The sequence below is a fragment of the Nannobrachium achirus genome, assembly GCF_963921795.1.
Source record: "Nannobrachium achirus genome assembly, chromosome: 5".
NCBI lineage: Eukaryota > Metazoa > Chordata > Actinopteri > Myctophiformes > Myctophidae > Nannobrachium > Nannobrachium achirus.
In genome coordinates, this window is record NC_137814.1 from 44,294,152 (window position 1) to 44,319,337 (window position 25,186).

Below are 25,186 nucleotides of genomic sequence, written 5' to 3' on the forward strand. Positions count from 1 at the left end.
TTTTTAAAATGTATATATAATGAAATGGTGTTGGTTTTGGTGGTGCGACAGCTGTAGCATAATATTAAAAAAAAAAAAAAAAACGAAATATATATATTTTTATTTTTTCATGCCATCTTGTTTGGTGGGGCAGACAGGGCATTTAGGGGGGCAATGCCCCCCCTTGCCTATGGGGAGATCCGGCCCTGGACTTATATACTGTGTAAGTCCCTGTACCATACAGTAGTAGTCTACTGCTGGTTTTCAATCCAGTTAATTATATTCATTCAGTGTCTCTAGTCGGGGAGAGGTCACGGCATAGCTCAGGGGTAGAGAAACCGTTATTAGAGCACGAAGGGTTCCCAGTTCGAATCCGGGCTCCCCCTGAGTTAATGTCGAAGAGTCCTTGAGCAAGACTCTGAACCCCTAGTTGCTCCCCCCCCCGAAAAAAAAATACACTCTATGCTCCTAAAATGGAACTCTTCTCTATACATACTGTACATTGGGCACTCTGGCCCGTAAATGCCCCGATGAAGATTTCGATTTTAGACCATTCCTGTAAATGAATATCCTGTGTCAAAAGCTGTGTTGCTTGAAATGTTAAAATCTTTATTAAACCCATTAAAACCGGGAATGCATTTGTGCCATTGTAGATTTTAAGCGTTGGCTATTCCAAAACACAGCCCTTCACTTCGTGCTGCACTGCAAGCTTGTACACCTGCATGTCTTTGAACAAAATCTTGAACATGTGAGAACTGCTGATTTTAAGGCATTAGAATCGACCTCAGGGAGCTATTTGGTGGATAGATTTTTTGCAAAACCTCGGCTACCTTAAAGTGTACCTCACACACCCAGGACAAGCCATTAATGTTTGTCATCATTCTGGTAATCTATTTTCTTAGTGGCGTTCTCGTTGGACCAGAGGACAGGACAGGACAGGGAAGAAATGACAGCCAACACTGACCTTGCTCAGTTGTCTATGTCCGATATGTGGTTCTCATTCTCTATCTGAAAAGAAAAGGTAAAAACAGATGATGAAAGTGTCATCAGTTTCTCACACAGGGCTTGGTTGTTCCTCTAATCTAAACATGGGTTTTGTGCTTCTGAGTTCTGACAGTTACAGTTTCATAGTACAACTAACATTGCTAGATGCTTGTTTGTCAAGAAACAGTTGTGAGCTTGAAGATTGGCTATTTTCATTATCATACAATTCATTATATACTGTAGGATTGAAGTGGGTAGTGACCTTTATACCCTTTGTTATCTTATTCTATCCATAATGCATAATTCATCGCATTTTGTAGAAAATGCTCAGTCGTGACTGACAGCAAAAATGCTGGTGTCTGCATTGCTGAGATATTTACACTAAGTGGAGGAGGCAACAACAAAAGATGATCTTGTAGCATTAGTCCTCCCTGACAAAGAAAAATAATCCAGCACAGTCATAGGATGTTCTTTTTAGAACTACAATGTCTTTGTTGATTATTGTTACAGTGGTCCTACAGCATAGTAATCAGCTGCCACTTTTCATCCATACATTACGCATATTACAGTATTATTATCAGTGGAGGTTTTGATAGTAACTGCGACCTGGCGGTCGCAACTACTTATTGTTACTAGTTTTTATCATTTTTCACCCTATACTTTAACAATACTAATTACAGCACTACTCTCACTAAAACATCTGTAGAGTTTACATGGTTTGAAATATATTCATACAATTTTGCCTATCAATTGATGACAACTTGGTGAACAATTTCTCTATTCACTATATATGTTTTCAATGAGGTCTTGAGGCTCATTCACTATTCAGAAGGCAAAGTTTCCATAGGCGAAGGTCTTTTTCAATCATCTTTTCCTAGCTAAATGATCACAGCAGGACAATTTGGTAAGAGAAATGTGATGTTTTACACTGCATTTGTGATTTTTCAGGGGTTAGCTGACATTTGGTAAGTCAACAGTAACCACAATCATGGTAGTTTTGTGTCCACAACTGTTCCAATTTGTGCATAGGGGCTTAACAGGTTCAAGAAACTACTTTTTTACTCATGTGCGTTACTTGTAACACGTTCCCACACACGTAAAAGCACACGTCGGACACCCTTACTATTAAGAGCACAGCTGTAAACGACTACTTGGCCTATTCACCATGTCAGCGGCGCCTTCATCTTCAAACTCATCATCGCCACCGTCCGTCATTTCGCCTGCCTCCACCTCGGCCGCCCCCTCCCCTTCGTCCTCCGCAGAGAGGTTCGCCTCGTCGCCATGGAGACACTCATACGCCTCCTCCTGTTTTCTTTGCACCTCTGAGAGACCAAAAAAAATATATAAGAAAACAGGGAGAGGATGACGTGTGTGTGTGTGTGTGTGTGTGTGTGTGTGTGTGTGTGTGTGTGTGTGTGTGTGTGTGTGCGCGCGCGCGTGCTTGCGTGCGTGCGTGCGTGCGTGCGTGCGTGTGTGTGTGTGCGTGTGCGTATGATTGAGAGAGCGAGAGACATATTTAGGCAGTGTGTCAGGGCACGGTGACCTCAGTAGTCGCTAGACTCGCTACCACAAAGAAGATAAAGACTTGTATTCATTGGATGGGTTTCTTTTCCATACCCAGCATGCACTCTTTCATGTTGAGGAACAAATTCAATTATGCTATTATGATTGGTTGAATGTAACCTTCATTTCAGTACATTATATTGTTCATCCCCATGATACATTATATATTACATGACGTAAGAGCCAAGATATCTCTCCTAATGTAGTTCTGATAGCTAATGTTTTTGGTACAGCTTGTCACATGACAGTATAACCATGGTCTGATTCTTTGTGCTCTTAGCAGAACGCCCTGGACCACAGGCCTGTGCGTACTCAATGTTACTCCCATTTCTCCCATGCATGTCCACTCATGTATTAAAGCACAACCACCACCACCTTTAAGAAGCCCTCTGAGCACTTTATTTCCTATTACTGATTGATCCTGAATCCCACCACAATGTTCTCTAGACCCCAACACCCCTCCCCTGCTCTCATCTCACCGGCATCACAGCGATGTTGTCTCTCTATCTTCTCCAGACGTCCCAGCAGAGAGTCAATCCTGGTCTTGATCTGCAACAGCTCTTTCTTTATAGTCAGAAGTTGATCCGTCTTCACTGTGAGGTGTGAGCACATGTGGATGAAGGTGAAAGAGCATAAATAATGTCATGTTTACAGAATATTATACACTAGTGCAAATGAAAGCTTATTATATACACTGTGCATGTTGGGATACTGTATCTGTATATATTACTACTTAATATGGCTTGACAAAAGTAACATCAAACATAATTGTTGCCCACGCAGAAGTGAAGGACTTATTTTTCTCTTGGTCAAAGTTATACTTAAGTTATTACTTTAAAGTGACTTATTTGTCTGGCTGACAATAGTCAAAGGAGAAAAGATTGATTCATAAATTATATTAACTGCACAGTTATTCTTGGTCAACACTGACTTAAGGGGAACACACACCAACTGCGGACAGGCTACCGGTCATTTGTCACTGTGCGGCAATGCCTGGAAAGGCAGTATAGAGACCAGGATTACTGCACGTTTATTGTGAGGGTACCTACACTAGGAGACCATGCAAACTCCACACAGAAAGGCCCTCTTGCCAACCCCACCTAGGGTATGGGCACTGATGACACGGAGGAGAGAACACGCCCACACCGTCCCTAGCGTCCCAAGCGAGAATTGAACCCAGGACCTTCTAGCTGTGAGGCGCCAGCGCTACCGACTGCGCCAGCATGCCCCAGAGGGCAGCTGTTTTGACACGCGACGTGACGTCCGCAGTCGAAGTGTGTTCCCCTTTAATTATTCAAGGATTTTTTATAACTTTGGACACAATATAATCAAACAAGAAGTCTAAGAATAAAGCCATTAATGGGATGAAGGTGAACAGACAGACTGAGAATGATATCAGTCGGACTGCTAACTGAGAAAAGGCAATGGCTCAAAGCAGAGAGAGGGAAAGAGAGAGAGAGAGAGAGAGAGAGAGAGAGAGAGAGAGAGAGAGAGAGAGGGAGGGAGAGGTGGAAAATCGTAATAGAGAGATGAAAGGAAGAAAGAGGCAAAGAGAGATGGAGAGAAAGAACGACAGGAGAAGAAAAACATACGCTTAGGGCCTGTCACAGGGGACCCAGCATTGAGCGCTCTGGGAGAGGAAGAGGAGGAAGAGGAGGAGGAAGAACAGATCCTGATGGGAAAGGAGGATTTGGCACGGCGCGTGGAGGGCACAACAAGCCGGGAGCGCTTGATTGGGATCACGGCCCGAGTCGGGGGCACCACGCGACCGTGGTACTCAAAGAGTCTGGAGGGACATGGGGAGGGAAAAGTGTCTTAGATCAGTGGTTCTCAAACTTTCAAACTCCCCTTAACTCTGACAGTGTACAAATGGAACCAAATGAACCTGTAAGGGTTCATTTGGTTCCATTTGTACACTGTCAAGAGTTACAGACTTGTATGAGTCAATTTAGACCCCCTTAAAGGAACACACAGAGTCCCTGGAATACACTTTGAGAACCACTGTCTTAGATGATCCAAAAGGCAGTCAATAACTTCTATCTATTTCTGAAATATAAAAAGAATTATATCATTTTGTCAGCAAAGACTGTTAATTAGCTATCATTCTAAAAAAAGTGCCATGATTTGTTCTAATCTTGCGACATAAACCATATAAAACAGTTTTTAAGAGTAGACAGCTGACACTTTTCCCCTATTCTGGAGATTTTGTTTTAGGAAAGGAAGCCCTTTGCAAGGCTTACTCATACTGGAGGCCATTGTTCTCAACATGAGAAAAGCTAGCGCCTTGGTCCAGACACCCTCAAGCGTCCTTGAGGAGGTTCCAGGGTGTCCCCAGCAGTAACTCAGAGACTGTAAAAATGCAGCAAAGCACTTTTTTATCCAAAACGCTTTACATAAATCGTGCATTACATTCACCTATTCACACACACATTCATACACCGATGGCGGAGTGCACCACATCGGGAGCAAATAGGAGTTTGGTGTCTTGCTCAAGGACACTTCGACACCAACTCTGGGGGGAGTCCGGGATCGAACTGGGAACTTCACGTTAGCCATCTCCGGCCACTCTACCCCTGAGCCACTGCCGCGCCTAATGACACCGGGTCTCTATACATTTGTTATCGAGTTTGTAATGGGCTCAGGTTTCAAGCTCCATCCCTAATGGTCACACCATCATATTTTGTCCCCAGTTGCCTGAAGCATACCAAATTGCCATAATGGCAGTTAAGACTCAAAGCTGAATGATTCGTCTTTCAGGGATACTGCAAAGTGGGGGATGTAATCAAACCAATGTAAATGTCAGAAAGAAGAAACATTTTCTTCCTCGCTTGCGTAAGCGACTGGCCATGACATTCAGCACTCATCTCTGCAGATAAAAGCACCATTAGCAAACTCAATAGAGAGGAATGAAAAATTCCCCAAAATGACATCCATTATGCCTGGATGTGGCAATTTCGCTAAAATGTCCCTTTCTGTAAATTGTTAACTTGAAGGGGGGGCAGCTAAGGACAACTTATCTGGGACAAGTAACTCAGAGTAAGGAAAGCGTAATGCAGATACTTTTGACACCAAATACTTGCTAGGGCTGCAACATAAATTATTTGCTTAATCGATTAATCTGTTGATTATTATTTATTTTATCTTTTTAATTGTGTTTTTCTAGAATTTCGAAAATGTGGTAAAGTTATCTACCACTAAACAGATACAGCAGTTAAAATCATGTTTCATTTTGTAATAACAAGGACAAACATTTAGTTGAGGTTGTAAATAGCACATAATCCCACTTCCAACACAGGTCACAAACAAAGTTACAGAGAGAAGAATAAGGCTGGCAGGACACTGCGTCAGACACTAGGAACTAGCAAAATGATACTGTGGGAGCCAACCCAGGGCAAAGCCAAGAAAGGCAAAAGCGCACCACCTACGTACAGTAGATGCACTGCGGCAGGACAGCTTAGCTAACAACACTGTGGACAGCGATTCAGGAGTCCCGAGTTGGTGTTGGCTAGACTGCACTCTCACATCGCATGGTACCAAACAAGATAGCCCGAAAACTACTTCCTGGATTACTTTGGAATTTGCTCTTCCCTGGGGGAAGAACCCTGCAGATTTTTGTGTAATATCCTCTAGCATAACTCTCAGGCCAAAATGTTCACCTTCTCACAAGCTATATAGAAATTGTAATGGGCAGATTGTCATGACAATATAGTTGAGTGCTGCTGAATATTACTCATTGCCTTTACGCTTTGTTACAACTGCCAATGATCATGTCAATCTGTTTGTCTGTCTGTGTGTCTGTAACAGTATATCTCCAAACGTTATATTGTCATTGATATTGTTTTCTAGACTTTAAAAGAAAAGACAGAAGGGCATTTGTCCCAGTCGGAGTGAATTTGTTTTTCCTCCAGTTCCCACACACATTTTCCTAGTAATGAGTGGGCCCACCAAAATCCTTTATGTGTTGATAAACAATCCTGAATCACAGAGATGAGTTGATCCAAATGGTTCAAGTAGAAGGCCCGCCTTGGGCTGCTGGGTTCTTTCTCCATGTGCAGCAGCTTCCAGAAACCTCCAAATTCCATGGGGATTTCAACGGTTTTGTGAAAACAAGCTGGGATTTCAGTTCCTTTCTTTTTTAAGTTTCTTCGCCAATGCTGTTTAACACAGTAGTTGCAGATAAGGCAGAGGTTGACGAAAGGTTGACAAAACAATTACACTCTGCCCTTTCTGTGTGCAAAAGTGAGGGAGCCAATAAGGGATCGAGGGCTTACCTTCCCATACAGGGAAGTGATTCATTGGCATTCACAAATAGGTCAGCAATTGTGAGTTTGATTATATAACTGACAAAACAAATTCATTGGTTTGTGAAGGTTTTTCAAAACTTCAATGAATTGATTCTGAAGCATGTTGTGATCAGTGTGTCTTGTGTGAATGCAACAGAGCAACATGTTTCCCACGAGTCAAACAACATGATTATTTGTATTGCGTCTGTATTTTCTGTCAATCAATGAAATGATTATTCAATTGATCGATTCACCCCTAATACTTTGGTACATACCTGCTGTAGAAGTCATCCCTGTAGTAGTCGTAATCAAACTCATATCCACTGTGAAGACAATAAGTATGTTTTAGTATGTTTTGAGTTCTGTGTTAATGCAGTCACAGCTGGACAAGAATGCAATAGAAGAAGAAAATAATGATAGCACGGACCAGACTCGCCCCTGCCAATAAATACCCTTACACAACACAGTACTGATATGGATTCAAAAATTTATTGTATTGTAATGCTTGGCACGTCGCATGTTAAATAGTAATTGTATTCTAAGTTAACTGCACCTAACAGGCTCAGATGGCCTGTTTGTAACAGATGTTTAAGCAAACACATTCACCAGGAAATTAGTGCATCAAGAAAAATAGAGCAAATAGTCAAATCAGACTTATGCAGCAGCAACTAACCAACCTGTAGAGAGAAGAGAGAGGCCTCTTGGAGCCGACCTTTGGTCTGTAAGGTTTGGGTTCTCCTGCCATGTTGATGTCTGCAAAAACAAAATATAAAAACATTAATTCTACTATGCGAGTGTATCTAATAGTTCGCGTATCTCAAGAACTGTCCAACCGATCAAGGGCCCAGATGGCATTTTTGAATGGGGTCGAACCCAAATTCCCCACACCCCTATACCCTCATCATCAATCCCTGTGAATCCCTGTGTACACCAACCCACCTCATGCTACAGAAAAAGGAGATAGGCTCGGCCACATAGTTCACATGGTTTGGAGATTATGGCTTGAAAATGTAGCCTGGCAAGCCAGCCCTGATACTGCGCTCACTCACTCATTCCTTCCCCAGTAGTATCAGGTCTGGACTTTTAGGCTTATAGGCACCGAGTATGAGAAATCCGAAAATGTCCGGGGCCAATCAGTGACTGCGTTTCAACTGCTGTCCGCACAACAAGTGAAAAGCTTCCCCTGATTGGTCCATGTTTCAAAACAACAATGGCTGCGCTCGATGCGTATGCAACAGTGTAACAGTTAACGCTGAAATGATAAAACAAGCAATAAGTGAAGTTATTTCAGAGTTGTAATCATTTACTACAATTATTAAAAAGGAACAGGAGTACGCGCTAGCGGAGCTCATCGGCCGAAAATACGTGTTTGCTGTTCTTCCGACTGGCTGCACTCTGGTCAGATGTTTTCCACTTTTCAAGCTGCCTATAGCCCAAAGCCCAGACTCATATTGTGGGAAAGAACGAGTGAGTGAGTGCATAGTATGAGGCTGGCCAGGCTATTGAAAATGGTTCTGTCAAGAGAGGAGAGAGAACAAACAACAAAATAGACCTGATACTGTCTCTTTCTCTCCAACTCCGCTCTGCATGTCTCTCGCTCTTAAGCCCACCCCGCCCCGGTGCCCGACACCCATCTGTCTCTCTAATGGACAAGAGCTGTATGGAGTCTCTCTGGTACACAGATACTGACAGCGGTATCACAGTGTGTCCTCAGACGGTAGCCATTAGCGGCCAGTAGGATGTGAGGAATGGTTAGTGCTGTAGAGTGGGTTCTGTTCCAGCCCCCTGCTGAGGTCACTAATGAGAGAGTAGAGCACTGAAAAGCACTCCAAATTAATGTCATTCCACCCGACAGGGACATACTGTACGGCTGATTAATTACAGTCATTACCCTAATCGTATACAAAATATTGCGTGAGTGTGTGCCCGTGTGCTAAAGTGTGCGTGCGGCTGTATATGGATATTTGTGCGTGACGTGTCCATAAAATGCCGGGATATGGAGGATAATGTGTTGCTAAGCAATAGACACGAAGAGTTTGATTGATAATGTATATGTCGTGCCGCATTGAGAGTGAACATCAAAAGTAATGTAACTTTTTTGCTGACATCATTATGAATAAATAGGTTGCACCAAAACAGCAGCTATTTGGGTTCATTGAGCGCACAAAGAGATCACGCCAGATACAGCACCTGGCGTGCTGCATGACTATGGTATTATTTCAGTATATAGGCCAGGCAGGTGAATGTGGGCAGAGTCATTTTCCCCACTCTTAATAATGACTGTTTGTTCCCTTAAGAAAGGCACGTTAACATATGGTACACGTGATTGTCATGAATGTGAAGCATCATGAATGTGAAGCATTTGAACTGAATAATAGGGCATTGCTGCTGCGCAGTAAAATTCTCAGTGTTAACGTATCCGATTGTAACTCCGAGAGTGTACAAATGTACACATTTTTCCCAGAGTTAAATTAACTAGATGTTTTGAATGAGGTTCAGAATCCTGAGGCCATCTCTTTCTTCATTCTTCAGTCATCTCATTAATTAGTCTCACTCACTCCGTCAGAAGATAGTTTGTTAGTATATCTGTCAGCTGATAGTTAATAAGTCTCAGTCTCTCTGGCAATATTTAATTAGTCTCACTCTGTCAGGGGATAGTTAATTTGTTAATTAGAACTGTAAATTAAAGGAATCCTTCAGATTCTCCCTGGACCTTTGCAGATACTAAGGAAACATACAGTGTCTCAGGAGAGCGGTGAGCTGAAGGGTTAAACATGAGCCCAACTCATCACAAGGAGACGTGTTGTTGTGAGCTTTTAGATCTGATGCTTACACTATTCATTGTGCGACAATGTATAGTGTATAGGTGCCTATAGGTTAAACCTGAGCAGGCAAGAGGATGTCTTGTGGCTCGAACTGTGGTATTATTACAGGTTCTGGAGCAAGTGAGCAAGTATTTGAAAAATAGATTGTCTATGTGGGTACCTGTATGAATACAAATGTGTGTGTGTGTGTGTGTGTGTGTGTGTGTGTGTGTGTGTGTGTGTGTGTGTGTGTGTGTGTGTGTGTGTGTGTGTGTGTGTGTGTGTGTGTGAGAGAGAGAGATGTGTAGAATGACAGAGGCTACAGATTGGATCTTTGCCAGTTTTCTGCTTTTCTCCCCTCATCTCAAGGACATGAGTGGACTCTCTGTCTCTGTTAGATCTGAGAACAAGTTTGGCAAGAAGTGTGTGTGTGTGTGTGTGTGTGTGTGTGTGTGTGTGCGTGTGCGTGCGTGCGTGCGTGCGTGTGTGCGACAGAGAGAGAGAGAGAGAGAGATTATGACCTCTGGTTCACACAAGGGAACAAGCTGCCAACCTGTCAGCTTCTAGACATCAGACACTAAAGACTATTCACCTAGCCGCCACTCACACAAGCACCTGTACGCACGTGCACAGCACACACGCAGGCAATGCAAACACAGAAAGATCCAGAACGCATTAAGTCCTAGCTTACTCTAATCATGGTTACAGAACCTTGAGGTTACAGCCTGTCATTTCATAATGAATTCCTTGGACTTTGATATTTCGCCCTTTTTAAGGAAAATGGTTATCTGGCACTTGCATACATTTGGCAGCCCCCCTTCCCAACCTCACAAGCATCTAATAAAAGTACTTTATTAGATGCGCAGAGAAATGTCCCATTAAGGGGAGAACCGTATGCGAGTTTGCTAATATTTCTCACTGGTTGTGCTCAGCGCATTACAGCTAAAACCGCAATTAAGCGTGGCCACTCAAGCATGCTGTTATATCATAATACCACACGCACAGCCCGCACACACACACACACACTCACACACACACACACACACACACACACACACACACACACACACACGGTAGAAGTGTGCTTTGTCTTAGCGTTGGCATGGGTCGTTTGATGTTCATATTAAATCATAATGGGCATACTGCCATAGCCATGGGTGAAGATGACTGTCTTTGATCGCTGCTGGAGTGTTCTGTAGTTTCCTTCCTCTGTTTTGGCGATGTTTCATGATGTAACTGCATGATGGGTACGTGCAACGCTCTCAGTGGTGGGAAAAGTACTCAAATGTTTTTACTTAAATAAAAGTATCAATACTGCAATGTAGAAATATTCAGTTACAAGTAAAAGTCTGGAATTCAAAGTTTACTTGAGTAAAAGTACAAAAGTATTGGTATCAAAATGTACTTAAAGTACCAAAAGTAAAAGCCTCTTATTCAGTGTCCATTTTCCAACTCTGAGAGTGTACACATGCACAATGAACACTGAGGACTACTGTGGGCACCCTGCTGAGCCCATTTAACCATGCACTTTTAAACATGGTGTCCCAGTTTTGGGCATGTCATTATAGGTGGTTATCGTCAAAAAAACAAGCTCACAACGCATTGTCATGCAACATGTTGTGATTTGTAGATGTGCCATTTTTGCTATTGTCTAAATATAAAGGGCTTAAGTGGTTATTATAAACATTAATCTCTATCTAAACGATGAACTATCATTCCTAAGCCTATCCTTGTAAGATGCGGCCTGTAAAGTAATTCAATTGCAATTAGGTACTCTTATCCATAGCCAATACACATCCAATGATACCACCATACACATACATATCTTGCCTCTATCCTGCACAAGAATGGCCCAGCAGACTGTTTCCCCCTGCACATATTACAATTACATATTATAACTATTTAACTAAGTAAATCCTAGAAATGACTATAAAAACCACACATGGCATGGTTACCTGACATCATCCGCTGGTGCAGGAGTAGATAGATTTACCAGCCACATATCCAGCTCCTGTTTATTTCCCGGAGTAAATAGGATGGGTTAAAAGGACAAAAAACTGTCCCAACTCCCTTACACAATATATCACCAAATAGTTCTGATTTACAACACTCATTTCTGCCAGGTCATTCCAGGTAAAAGAAAAAGAAAGAAGAAAACAGGACAACCTGAATTCAAAAGTGGAGCACAGCAGGTGGGACTTCAACAGTATACTGTTACTGTAATTATCTCAGTGCACATTGAACTGCAAGAAGACTATACCAAATGTTATTATGAGTTTGTCAAGGCGGCCTGATTATTATGATAAAGTGACCTAGTGGTGTTATCAGTTTTATGTTCAAAACATATTCTTCTTCAGAAACTTTTATAATTCCCTATAAAAAACTGTGTAAAATAAGAACTATTACTACAACTCTTTAGTCGACATAACAATCCAAAATTAATTCAGATCCATCTAATTAGAAGGCTAATTAGATAGGCTGGATTAATTTTGGGAAGAAAAAAAACTCCCAACATAAGAGATCTATCTAACATCACTTGGCTGGCAGTCATCATCACCCATGACCCATCCGCCTGGATAATGATCAAAACGAGCATTATTAACAGCGCACACGACCACCTAAACTGTCTTTAACGAAGCGGATGATGATTGACGTCTCATACTTACATCTGTGATTGCGGTTGCGGCGCCTGCCTTTGTACATGGTCATGAAGAGAGAGACACGGATCGAGGGGTGCTGATGATGGTGCCGCGGTCGTGTCTTATTGCTGCCTATTCTCTGCCCAAAATAGACAGCCTGTGGAGGTGTCGGCTGCACTTCTACAGTAAAGACACACAGACTGTACCATCTGTTAAACTACTCCAGGGGGAGCTCTCGCATCAACTTGGGCTGGCTGTAGCAGCTGCTAATTTTACAAATTAGGATTTTAGTTTATATTGATTATTATAAAGGGCTAATAATAATGGCTTATGGTGGCAAACGGGGGGCGGGGCGGGGGTAACTCTAGTTTAGTTTTTTTTCCCCACATGGGTGATATCCTGCTCTCTCTCTCTCTGAGTGATGATGACGTCTCTCTCTCTCTCTCTCTCTCTCTCTCTCTCTCTCTCTCTCTCTCTCTCTCGCTCTCTCTCTCTCTCTCTCTCTCTCTCTCTCTCTCTCTCTCTCTCTCTCTCTCTCTCTCTCTCTCTCTCACACGCACGCACGCACTCACGCACACACACACACACACACACACACACACACACACACACACACACGACACAAGTTGCGCGGGCGCGACACTAATAGGAGCGCAAATCCGAATTGTTAATTGCCATCTGTCTGAAGTATTTTACCCCCACGCCACGACACTGTCATAATGATTCTCATTCTGTCCATGATCCTTAAATTGAAAGTTGATGACCTACAGGCTATAGCCTAGGCCTATGGCTACCTAGTAGGCCTAGCCTACAGTCTGATTTGTGCTGCGCCACATGCAGATAAGAAAAGCCTTAATTGTAGGGTAGGTATTGTTCTATCTAATTATGGAGACTCGCTGCACACTGTGCACAGCTGTCTGTTTTGTTCCCCGCGCGAAACTGTCGGGTAGTGCTATTTCCTCAAATAAATAAATAAATAAAAGATGGGTCTATTCCATAAATTAGAAAACTACTTTGCTGCATTGTGAGCTTGTAGATCTGCTATTTTCACTATAGAGTCCTGCAAATGTAGCCTATAACATTTCTCTTTTGGGCCTTGAGCTAAAAAGTTTGGGAACCACTGCTCCAAATCATAAATAACGTTATTCCAAAATCCCTCCCATCCCATATCAGCAGCATCTTTCAACGCAGAATAGGCCAATCAACGGTCCACTTGTAAGGTTTTCACCAAACCGATCTTATAATAAGCCTACTATTACTAATAGGTATGCAGCAGCACAGCTGTTCCCAAACAAAATGTGGCATAGCCTAGTTAGTCAGCTGTAACGACGAGAGCGTGCACATGTGTATTGATAATGTCCGACTGCTTGTTCAGTGATAGCCTCGGAAACCCAGGCTTCATTTGGTTCAGTGATGATTCTGTTTCTCCATTTGCTGTGCTGCAGCAGCACCATCTAGTGTTCATTCAGGTGGAAAGAAACCATGATGAAACTAAGAGAGCCTCACTAAATCAGAGTGGAAATAGCCTAGTAAACTTTAAATTCACATGTAGGCCTACTTCCATTTTAATGCAAAACAAATCTATTATACTCACAGTATTATACTCACAGAAAAACTGTGAGATCTGATGGCTGCTGTCAATATGTGGATACAACAAGGTGGCATTATGGTTAACACTGTTCGGAAACCTGAGTTAAAGGTTTGATTTCTACTGCTAATGAGTCCATAAACAGCCATGGGTCATAGAACATAACACTGTAAAAGTACTGCTATCTCTATTTAGTCTGTTCTGACTATGGCTGTTACTATTATGACATTTTACATGATGATTAATTGTCACTCAAATAATTGCGATTAACTATTTGTCATCTGTCAATTACATTCCTGTTTGGCTTGTAGGCTTTGAAGTTGCACATGGCAGATATGACACATCACCTAAATATACAAAGACATTACTTACATATTTGACAACTTTATACTTGAAAAAGAACCTTGATAATGGAAATAGCCGATCTACAAGTTCACAACGCGTCACAATGCGACGCATTGTGAGCTTGTAGATCTGCTATTCCCACTATTTTTTTAAATGTTTGAAAATATGATAATCTTTCAACATGTATAAACAATTATGAGGATTATGACAAAATAATTGCAATTATGTCAAATAATGGCGATTAGACGATTATGTAATAATTGTGACAGCCCTAGTTCTGACACTTCTGTTTCTATGTCTATTAGGTTGGAGCTGCGTTACACTTGTGGGGAGGTGTGTGTTCTGGGAGTTACCTGGCTAGTCTCAAACTGGCAATCACCTGGCTGGCTAAATACCTGGCAGAGATGGCACACAGTGCTCTGTGATAGAGCCTTTTCAGCCAGTGCACACGCCTGTGCTTTAATAAGTAAGGCAGTTATATTCTCCAGTTCAGCCATTAGCTTGTTTGAGATCCTGATCCTTTCTGGCCTTCGCTAATGTTTGGTCTCTCCATCCTTATCCAGCCAGACTACCTCCCCACGCATCTCCAACCCTTCGTCGAGGACAAGGCCCGAGGATTGACCGCCGTTGTGGACTTTATTAAATCGACTTTAAGTTTGCATTTCAAAAGTTTCATTGTCTGCTTCCTTCTAGGTTCTCTGACTGCCTTGATAAATGGAGAAAAAAGGTACCCCATTTAAACAAGCCATTGAGCTTTCTTGTGGTCGTTGCCCTTTCAGTTGACCTTGTATCAGGGAACCGTACTGTCCTGTACCTTTTCCTATATGCAAACTTCTAATTAGGTTTTCAATCGATCAAAAAATCCCTGAAAACTATTACTATGAAATGCAAATGCTGATTATTTCGTGATTCCAACTTTAACAATGACAGCAGTTTCACCCCTGAAAGAAAGTGGATGTTACAATACTAGCCTATTGGATATCCCACGGTTTTGCAACCCATTTACTCACCCAGTGCCAACTACCTAACATTTAGTCCTGGTTTCCGCTCTCCCCCTGCCACGCCAGGGGAATTGGGGAGCACCTGGCTGGCTAGGGGGAGATAGTATATAAACCAGGATTACTGCATGTTTTTGTGAGGGCATCTACCCTAGGAGAACATGCAAACTCCACACAGAAAGGCCCTATCGCCAACCCCACCTAAGGTGTGGGCGCTGACGACGCGGAGGGAGGAACACGCCCCCAGCGCCCACAGTGTCCCCCGGCGGGAATCGAACCCAGGACCTTCTAGCTGTGAGGCAAAGCGCTAACCACTGCGCCACCGTGCCACCCGCCTATTGAATTTCCTTCTTTCTTATTTCTTTACTGTATAGATCTTGAATTGGAAAAGTGAAACAAGACAGCACACTCTTCCCTTGGGAATACACACAACAGCTCTCATTCTTGTATCTTGCTCATTATATTCACTGTTGACTGAATATTAATCCATATCCTCATTGTGTAGGCTGGCTGACACATACAGTACAGTATATCAGCCTCACATCATATCCACTGTTGATAGTCTGTATATTCATTGACAATAAATGTAGTATGTGCATATTATTGGTGATTTATTGTTCATTATACTTACAGCATGCCAATATATTAATAGTTATAAATTATGGTAAATGGCAAACGGTGCATTAATAGCACTATTCTTCAAAGCGCTTTACAATGTGCACTACATTCACCCAGCATCGCACGCACGCATGCACGCACGCACGCACGCACACACGCACACACACACGCACACACACACACACACACTAACTCTCCCCCCTCTCCCTCTCCCCTCCCATCTCTCTCTCCCCCTCCCCTATATCCCCTAGCACACATACAGTATACATTACCACCTACACCCCCCCCCCCACACACACACACACACACACACACACACACACACACACACACACACACACACACACACACACACACACACACACACACACACACACACACACACACACACACTAACCAGAGTGAATTTTCACCCACATGGATCAATATAGGTCTATATTTATCTATAATGATGTGCAGTAACTATTTCTTCCCACAGGGAGGCACTCATACTCCATCAGTCAGTACTCCTGGGTTATTACAAGTAGAGAGAGACCATCACACAGACACATAGTCATGCATACCATTCACCAATTAAAAATAAAGTTCACGTCTAATTTATCTGCCTGTACATAATAATCAAGGTGTGAGCTGGAGAAGTGCTGACATTGTCAAATGGGCCCTGAAACCTGTACCCCCGCTGTTCAACATCACCAGACATCTTCATCAGGACCCAAATAGATCCCGTCTCATCCCTACTACCGTTATGACGGAGTGTGTCACATCTATTTGCTTGAGCTATTTAGAGTTGTGGCAGCAATCCAGTCATGTCCGAAGGAATTACATTTAGTACAGTAATAGCCGGTGTGTCAGTACTGTATCTCGGTCCGATTACATTTACTCAAGCATCAGGCATCCTGATTGCTCAGAAGGTTAAGACCAGACCAGTGCCATGTTCTTGTGACTCTACAGGTTAGAATCTCATCTTGTGACCTTTGTCGCGTGTCACACCTTCACCCTCATATTCCTGTCACTCTCCACTGTGTAATATATCTAATACATCATGAATGCCTTAAAAAAACTGACCTAAAAAAAGTTAATTCGTAAATTCACAAGCCTCCTCACCTGCGGTGGCAGTACTTTCTGACATTGTGGCATGGCTATGTAATCAAATAGAAGGCTTATGTTTAAAAGATAAGGTATGAGAACTGCAAGGGCAGAGTTGTGATGGCAGTGGGAGTTTCAGAGTATCACCCTGCTTGGCACCAACAGTTCTTTGACACTACACTGTGTGGGTGTGAGTGTGGTTGTGTGTTTGACTCTGCACAGGCATGGGCAAGGTTGGGAACATTAACTCTGAAATGTAATCGGTTTCACATTACCCTCCTAAATTTGTAATATACTGTAATTATTTCAATTACATCATTGGTATAATGTGATTAAAGTATTGTCTAAATATATATTTTAATGTAATGTGATTAAATGTCTGTCTAAATACAAATTTTAAACCAGTAGAGTGTAGGCTGTATTGTGATGCCCTTCCCACTCTGTCTATCATTGCCTTATTTGTTTACTTGTAAAAAATGTGGTGTGAAGCACCATGTTATGAGCTTGCCCGGCATTACCAGGGTTATTGCGCTGACAATACGTTGCTTTGCAACACATCGTTCACTTCAGTGCGTTCAGATTGTATTAGGTACTATACAGCTTATTGCGGGGTGAAATAGGCTCTCTCTTCCTCTCTCTCCCTTTCGTTTCACAGGCAACTGGGTGGGTGGAGGTGGGAGGGTTCAGCCCTGATGGGATGGGATACACCTGTCCTCAGATCTCTCGCACCATCGCACGCACAGGCACAGGCACCCACTCAAACAACTTTGTTGCTTAGCAGTATTCAGGGCGTCACAAGGGGGGGAGGGGGGGGGGGACTGAGTAGAGCCCAAGGTGGCGGGGCCTTAATTATTTTATGCTTTAACTATTGAAAAATATCAGATATACAAGCTCTCAGCGAGCTTGTAGATCTGCTATTTAACTATTTTTTAACCGTGAAAATGTGTGCAAATCTTTGAAGATATGTATAAGCGAACATTTGTAACTCAAATTTTGCTTCCGAGGGGTCCCTGGATCTAAATATTTTGAGATGGGGGTCTGAGGCCAAATACATATAATTTTGGGGGTCCTTGACATGAAAAGGTTTGAGCACCACTGATGTAGAAACGGAGGTTTTTCAAAAACCTTAGAAGGATTTAATATATTCAGACTTTTCAATTTTTTTCAAAAATAGCAGATGTACAAGCTCGCTGTGAGCTTGTAAATCTGCTATTTTTCAATAGTTAAAGCACAAAACAATGCGTAATAATAATCCCAGTCTAAATGGGTTAAACCCCTATGAAGAACATTTATGGGGGGCCCGCAGTGAATCCTTGTACCCAGGGCCCAGAATTTGGTGCGACACCCCTGGCAGTATACAACATCCCCACACCATACCTTCCACACACCCACTGACTTCAACTGATTTCACAGTCACACATGCTTATTGTTACGTTTAAGTTTCTTTAGTTTTATTCATAGATTACTCTCAACTTGGTGTTTCTCTCCAAGCTTTCATCACATCCTTCAGTTGAGTTTTGAGGATTGTGTGTATGGTAATTTGGCCTAGATGTTTATAACGGGGGTTGTTTAATCGTTTAATCATTATTACCATTATTGCCTTCCTGCATGGGCATTAGACATGCAGGCCATGTGGGGGACAAAAGTTGATTTAATTTGGTCTGATCATCATCTGATTTCAATTAGCTGCTTTTGTTTGTGGCCTGTGGCTATTGTTCATGGCTACTGTTTAGTTAAGAACCTTTACAAGAACCTTTACAAAACAGTTAATCAAACATAATGCTTCATGTTTAACCTCTACCTTGTTACTTTGGCATAATTGTTGTTTGTTTAGGAGGTGTGTTAGGGAAATGCTTTGTTTGGTTTCCAGATATTGTTTTTTGCTAGAGACCTGTCTATTCCAAGGGTGGGTAGATGTTTATCTATTTGTGTGCAACAGCCAGTTTGTCTTGATTGCTGACTGGAGATACAGTTGTCCCTATGTTTTTTTTCTCTCTTGTCTTTGGGATTTGTCTGTAATGTTTGTGATATGGCATACCTGGTTAAAGCCATTAAGCTTGGGAGCATATCCATGCTTTAGTTAGTTACTGGTTCACTGGTCGTGGAAATTGGGCTTTGGTACACAAGTACATGCCCTATAAAGCCACATGAAGACTAGGGTGATGTTATATAGGTCAGTATATTTAGGCAGCTTAGTTACTGGAGAAGCTTTATTTCCTGTGGGCCGTCCTGTTTTACCCAGACTTTCTTTTGCATGTGGTCATTGACACTGTACCTGTTTCTTTCCCGACTTGTGCTGTTATATTAATAAGGTCTACAATTATTTGCAATGGCTGTGGCTTTCTATACCAAGCTACAGTATTAGGCAAGCTGCTGTACTGTATGGTGAAAGCTACAGTATATGGCTAACGTTCAGCATTCGGTTTAGTCAGAATTTGTTTGATTTGGGCATTTAAGTGTGGTGTGTCTCTTTTGGGAATTGCTTAGTGCCACTAGGCACATAACAAGCGGAGACGCTTGTTATGTATGGCATCATAGCTCCAGCCTGGCTGTGGTACAGTTTGGAACAGGAATTGGCCTGTACATAATCAGAAACTGTTGGCTGTTTGAACCTGTCATGACATACTTCAACCTATGTGTTTGGTTTCTCTGTAGGTTGGCATTGGACTTGGGTATGATCAAAGACAACTGACTGAGTGGTCCCGTTAGCTATTCTGGTTCAACACTGTTGATTCACATTTTTTTAAGCTCCTGCATTTTGTTTACTCTTCTGCTGCCAGCTACCTCTTTGCTTCCTAGTCACAAGATTGTTGAGGATGGGGGCTGGAGAATGGTAATGCTAGGAAAAGACACAATGGTTTGAAAACAGTAGTAGCCTGATGTACAGAATATGTGGTCAACATTAAGTTAATAGTGCGAAGCCCTAGCCTAGTATTTGTGTCTTGGAATGCACGCCCCTTTGGAGCAGGTGATTCTGGAGAACTGATCGACTTCTCAACATAAGACAGGCAGCACTGCTTGTCTGATGCTCCGCTTGCATCTCCAGTGTCTGCTCTCGCCCTCATGTAACGACCTATTCTCACCAGCAGCGTTACAACACAGACATGTTCAGATTGAGCGGAGCTTCAGTGTAAATATGGAGATGAGACGCTTTTCCAGCAAACAGTTGAGAAAACCCCAAGTTTGTTGCTAGTGGAAATTGATGGAAATCAGATGCAATTGGAAATTGAATGAAAAACATTAGAGGAGTGGTGCTAGCTCGAGTATTGGTTGAGCTTCACATGACAGTTAACTTGCTGCAGAATATAGTCACGGCAACCATACTTACAATTTCCAATTGCATCTTTCTAGTTATGTTATATTATTATTATATCAAAACCGTCAACCAGAGACAAACAAAATGATATATCAGAACCATCAACCAGAGACAAACAAAATGAATCATTAGCTGTTCTAACATAGTCACAACATAATGGAGGTCAGTATCCTTCATTATAATGGAGGTCAGTATCCTTCATTATCCCAGGTCACCTCATAGTCTGGATATTGGGCCTTCAGTTTCTCTGCAGACACTGCATGATTCGCTCTTCCAAATCCCATGGAGTAGCCATAGACATGAATCTTCTTTTCCAGCGGCTCATGACGGATCCTCCCTCCACCGACACACTCACAGTCCAGTAGTCCTCCCTTCTCCAGTTCCACCGACACCTTCTCATAGATGTCAGCGTGATATTCTGCCCAGGCATATCCTCGTACAACCTCTATCACTGAGTCATCTTCCTCTTTGCTGTGAACTCGTATGAGAACATATTTAAAAACACCCGACGGATCGATGTCTGCTTGCTGAATGTTGGCCATCACTGCTGCAGCCTTCGTTTGTGTGCACACTCTACGCTTATGTCAGTTGCTATGAATAAATATATGCTAGAAAAACAAAACCACTACGTGATATGTTTTGACAACACTGATCTGTATCTTGACAGGCACACTAGCTACTACACTCCTCAATGAGCTCCTCGACCGCCACTTTTATGGTTTCACACGTCATCAACATGACATCAGGCATATCCATATTTAGGCATACCGGGCGCAGACAGACAGAGACAAGCCTAAAGCTAGGTCCGATGCCATTGTCAACAAACATGCACGCCGGTTCTGGACACCCGCTGATCCGACCAACTTCACACAGCTGGCCGATGAAGTTTTAAGTCAAGATATGCGGAGGACAGACCGAGAGTCGAGACAGACAGATTCAGAGCAGTTATAGTTTTGATTATTATTTGTTTGGTTTATTTGAAGGCTGGTTTTATAGGGGATCGGGTGTGATGGTCGCTCCCACTCAATCTACCAGTATACAAAAATAGGACTTTGCTGTTTATTCATACTGAGCAGTGAGCATTCAAGTTGTACAAAATGAGTACAGAATAAACCACAGAATATACACTATATAGTGTACACACACACACACGCACACGCACGCACGCACGCACGCACGAACGCACGCACGCACGCACGCACGCACGCACGCACGCACGCACGCACGCACGCACGCACGCACGCACGCACGCACGCACGCACGCACGCACGCACGCACGCACGCACGCACACACACACACACACACACACACACACACACACACACACACACACACACACACACACACACACACACACACACACACACACACACACACACACACACACACACACACACACACACACATAGGCTATCAGCGTATGAAACCGTGATTAATTTTTCCCCTTACCAGTCACTCTTCATGAAGGAATAGCCTAAGAGCAGCAAGCTACAACCAATGGGATAATACTGTGGCAGGAAGCTGTGACAGTGAGGAATAACCACACAGTGTATCAACTGTAGATTATTCTATTGGAAAGAGCCTCCTTTCAAACATTTTTTGCTGAAAAATGTTGGGCATTCTGGGCACAAAATGGAGAGAAAGCACTAACACAATGAGAGGCTCCCAGAACTGTCAATTCACTTGACTTCCAGTACAATTCCACCCGTGGTTTCGCCCCCAGGTGCACAAAATGAATATCAATCATACAGTCCCGTAATAATGGCCCTCAAGCCCCCTAATTATATAGCACAGCGGCGTGGACATCGCTCAGCCTTGCAGTTTTGCTAATGCCGTACAGAATGGCCGGAGCCCAAAATGCATGAAAATGGAATGCTGAGAAAGGGATGGAATTTCAGATGTGACCCTGCAGGACTCTTATTTATATTTAATGAGAGCGTAGGCCAGAGAGAGAGGACTTGTATTTTCTACAGAGGAGGCAGAGAACTGATCAATAAGTAATATAGGAAAGATTTACCGGGATCTGCAGCTGACCGCCCCTTTTTGAGTCCGCCTTCGGAAATGTGTTGTGCCCTATTGCTTTTTATTTCTGCGCGACCTGGCCACCTGTCTCGTCTACTCCTTCCAGTGGTGGACAATGTACCCAAACCCAGTACTTTAGTCAAAGTATAGTTACTTCTGGTCAAAGATTACTCAACTACAAGTGAAAGGTGCTCAGTCAAATATGTTCTTCAGTCTTCAGTGCTGGAGAACTTATTATTATTACTTTGCAATTTGGTCATTTTCCCAAAAGACTCCAATTTTTCCAAAAATATCAATAATACATAGTGAAAATAGACGATCTACAAGCTCACAACGCATCACATTCTGACACTTTGTGAGTTGGCTATTTTCACTATATTTGAAATGATATAATTTAGGACTTAAATAAATGTACTGTATATTTCATTTACTGTCCATCACTGATTCCTTCCACATATTGTCGTCTATTCCCTAAACTCACTGTCTCCTCTCAGACTCGTCATCCTCATCTTGATACTTGCTTACCGGTAGTCTCCTGACACTCTTCCTATTACAGCCTACAGTTTTGTTCATCAACTGTGAGATTTTGATTGTGTAGCCAATATGTGCATCAGAAAAATGCGTTCACCCAGCATTGTGCAGATGTTGCTGGTTGGTTCCCAAGGCTACTATACGTGCTGTGCCCTGGCCTCAGATAAGTGGAAGAAAATATATGGATGGATGTTCTTTAAATAAGCTAATGTGCCAAAGGTATACCGGGTCAAATTTGATAAAGTTTTTGCTTTGAAGTCTTGAATCATGTTGAAGCAATCAGTCAAGTCACAAGCAAGTCCAGTCTCACAGCAGGGGCACCCAACTAATTGACAATCAAGTCCCGATTTTTGTCCTAATGCTGCATTCACACTGGTTCCGGCTACACAGAGCTGGATATTTCTGAAGCTAGACATTTTGGCCGCGAAGCTGGATATTTTTGAAACCGGATAAATAAGTGGAGACATTGAAAAATATCCGATTCACTGGATCCGTGTAGACATGGAACCCGGATATCTCTGAAGACTTTATCCAGCTCCGTCTGGCCTAGGCCTCGAGAGAAGCCAAGCTAATGGTTGGCTTGGTAATTCAATGTAATGTCTATGCAAACCAGCTTTAAAAATATCCAAGCTTTTTTTCGAGCATGGAAATTTTAAAAGCTGGTTTGCATAGACATTACATTGAATTACCAAGCCAACCATTAGCTTGGCTTCTCTCAGTGTGAATGCAGCATAAGTCTGTATCCAGCTAGACATGCGGCTGCCTATGTATGCACCAATATACACACCCAAGCATTAAATGTGAGCTGTAGGTCATGCACAACTCCAGATAAAATCCCGCCATGGTATTAAGATTACCTAGTGATTGTCCGGCGATGACCCTGGTATTCTCCCCAGTCACGGCAGCACGGGCGTTCCTCTCGCTGACATACTGGACGAAGGCAAAACCCTTGTGGACTGAGCAGCCGACGATTTTTCCATACTTGGCGAAGATGGCCTCGATGTCAGCCTTGGAGACAACAGCGGTGTTGAGGTTGCCGATAAAGACACGAGAGTTGAGGGACCGCAGGTCATTCTTGTTGGTCACGTTGCTGGTCTGGGTCTTCCCAGTCATCCTAATCCTACTTCACTGCCTGCTGGGAGAAGATATGACAGACACTGGTTTAGACAGCTATAGTAGGAGGGGGAACGCAGAGAGCTTATGGGAAATAGGTTGTGATCAGAGGTAAAGAAAGACTTGAGAATACTATTTTAAGACTTGAGAATATATTGATCATAGTAGAGGTTTGTGTTTGGCCCATTTTTAGCAATATATTGTACAGTAGGTCATAAAAACAACTTAACAAGTAACTTATATATTATTTACCTATGATGAATACAGTAAACATGTACCTACTCACTCAAGTCTGCATGTTCTCTCTCTTCCCCCCTCCTGCTCTATCTTTCAGCCATAGAAATGCAATTCCATTCAACCTGAAAACTATTGTCTTACACGAGAGAATGACAATTAAACTGTAGATTATGTCTTTGCATGTCTGTATTAAGAGACACACACATACAGCATGTGCATGATATTTCACCAGATGGTCTTTCACATACAGTCTGGCAAGTGTAGGTTCCCATTCACAAAGTCCTGCTTGACCTTCTACAGTATAAGTTTCACAACATCCCTCTTCATTGTAAACTTACCAGAGGATCCGCTCCTCTACTAGAGGAGAGTATCAGTAGCCTACAGTACGTTATAAGTGGGATAGGCTCTTGACAGGCCCTTGACAGGCCCTTGTCTGCAGGGAGGTGAAGTGAACAATTCAGAAGAGTCAATCTGACAAATCTCACTTCATATGAGAAACTGTGTATATGCCTGCAAGTAGCACATTAGTGTACCTGGAAATAACAGTGGAATCCTGAGTTGAATTGTGCATAGTGTGACATTTAACAATTTATTAAAACTAGAATAGAAAACTCCACTGCAATAACCCTCACATTCATGTAAAGATATCACTTGAGCAAAATTGTCAGAACCTTGTGTGCACACTTAGGCCTAGTTGCTGGTAGCGGGAGTGCACCGAAGACAGCGTCATTACTTTGAAATACTGTAGAACGCAAGGACATCATCAGGAAGTAATACTGTAGGTTGAGCTGGACCTTCAGACTGTGTGCGTCTCTCCGGGGACAAGCCCCACAGATCATCTCAAATGAGGCCTGCAATCATCCCTCTCTAAACATCAGAAGCCCTTCATGTGCTCTCTCTCTTTCTCCCGTGGAGCCCACATTGTTTGTGCTAGTAATGCCACTGCACCCCTGTGGGGATAAAGGAAGTGTCGCCATAGCAATCAGTGGCGTGGAATGTGGTGCGTCCAATCAAAGCTGAAGATGAAGGAGGCTCTTCATAGGTTGCAAGTTCCTGGAATTCCCCGACTATATGATGTG

The 25,186-nt window shown here is 42.7% G+C and overlaps 2 protein-coding genes across 2 annotated transcripts; both read right to left on the bottom strand.

Moving 5' to 3' along the window:
- Positions 1-948: 948 nt before the first annotated feature.
- LOC308284723 (RNA-binding Raly-like protein) lies at positions 949-23,870 on the bottom strand (the record flags this gene model as incomplete). Its single annotated transcript, XM_080725447.1, has 7 exons — positions 949-987; positions 2,128-2,285; positions 3,006-3,119; positions 4,119-4,312; positions 7,085-7,132; positions 7,487-7,562; positions 23,615-23,870. The coding sequence occupies 7 exons, from the start codon at positions 23,868-23,870 to the stop codon at positions 949-951; spliced, it is 885 nt and encodes a 294-aa protein (XP_080581573.1).
- On the bottom strand, positions 20,392-22,799 carry LOC308286091 (14 kDa phosphohistidine phosphatase-like; the record flags this gene model as incomplete). The annotated part of the gene is made up of 2 exons (XM_080727050.1): positions 20,392-20,776; positions 22,708-22,799. 2 exons carry the CDS (start codon positions 22,797-22,799, stop codon positions 20,392-20,394), a joined length of 477 nt encoding a protein of 158 aa, XP_080583176.1.
- Positions 23,871-25,186: the final 1,316 nt, after the last annotated feature.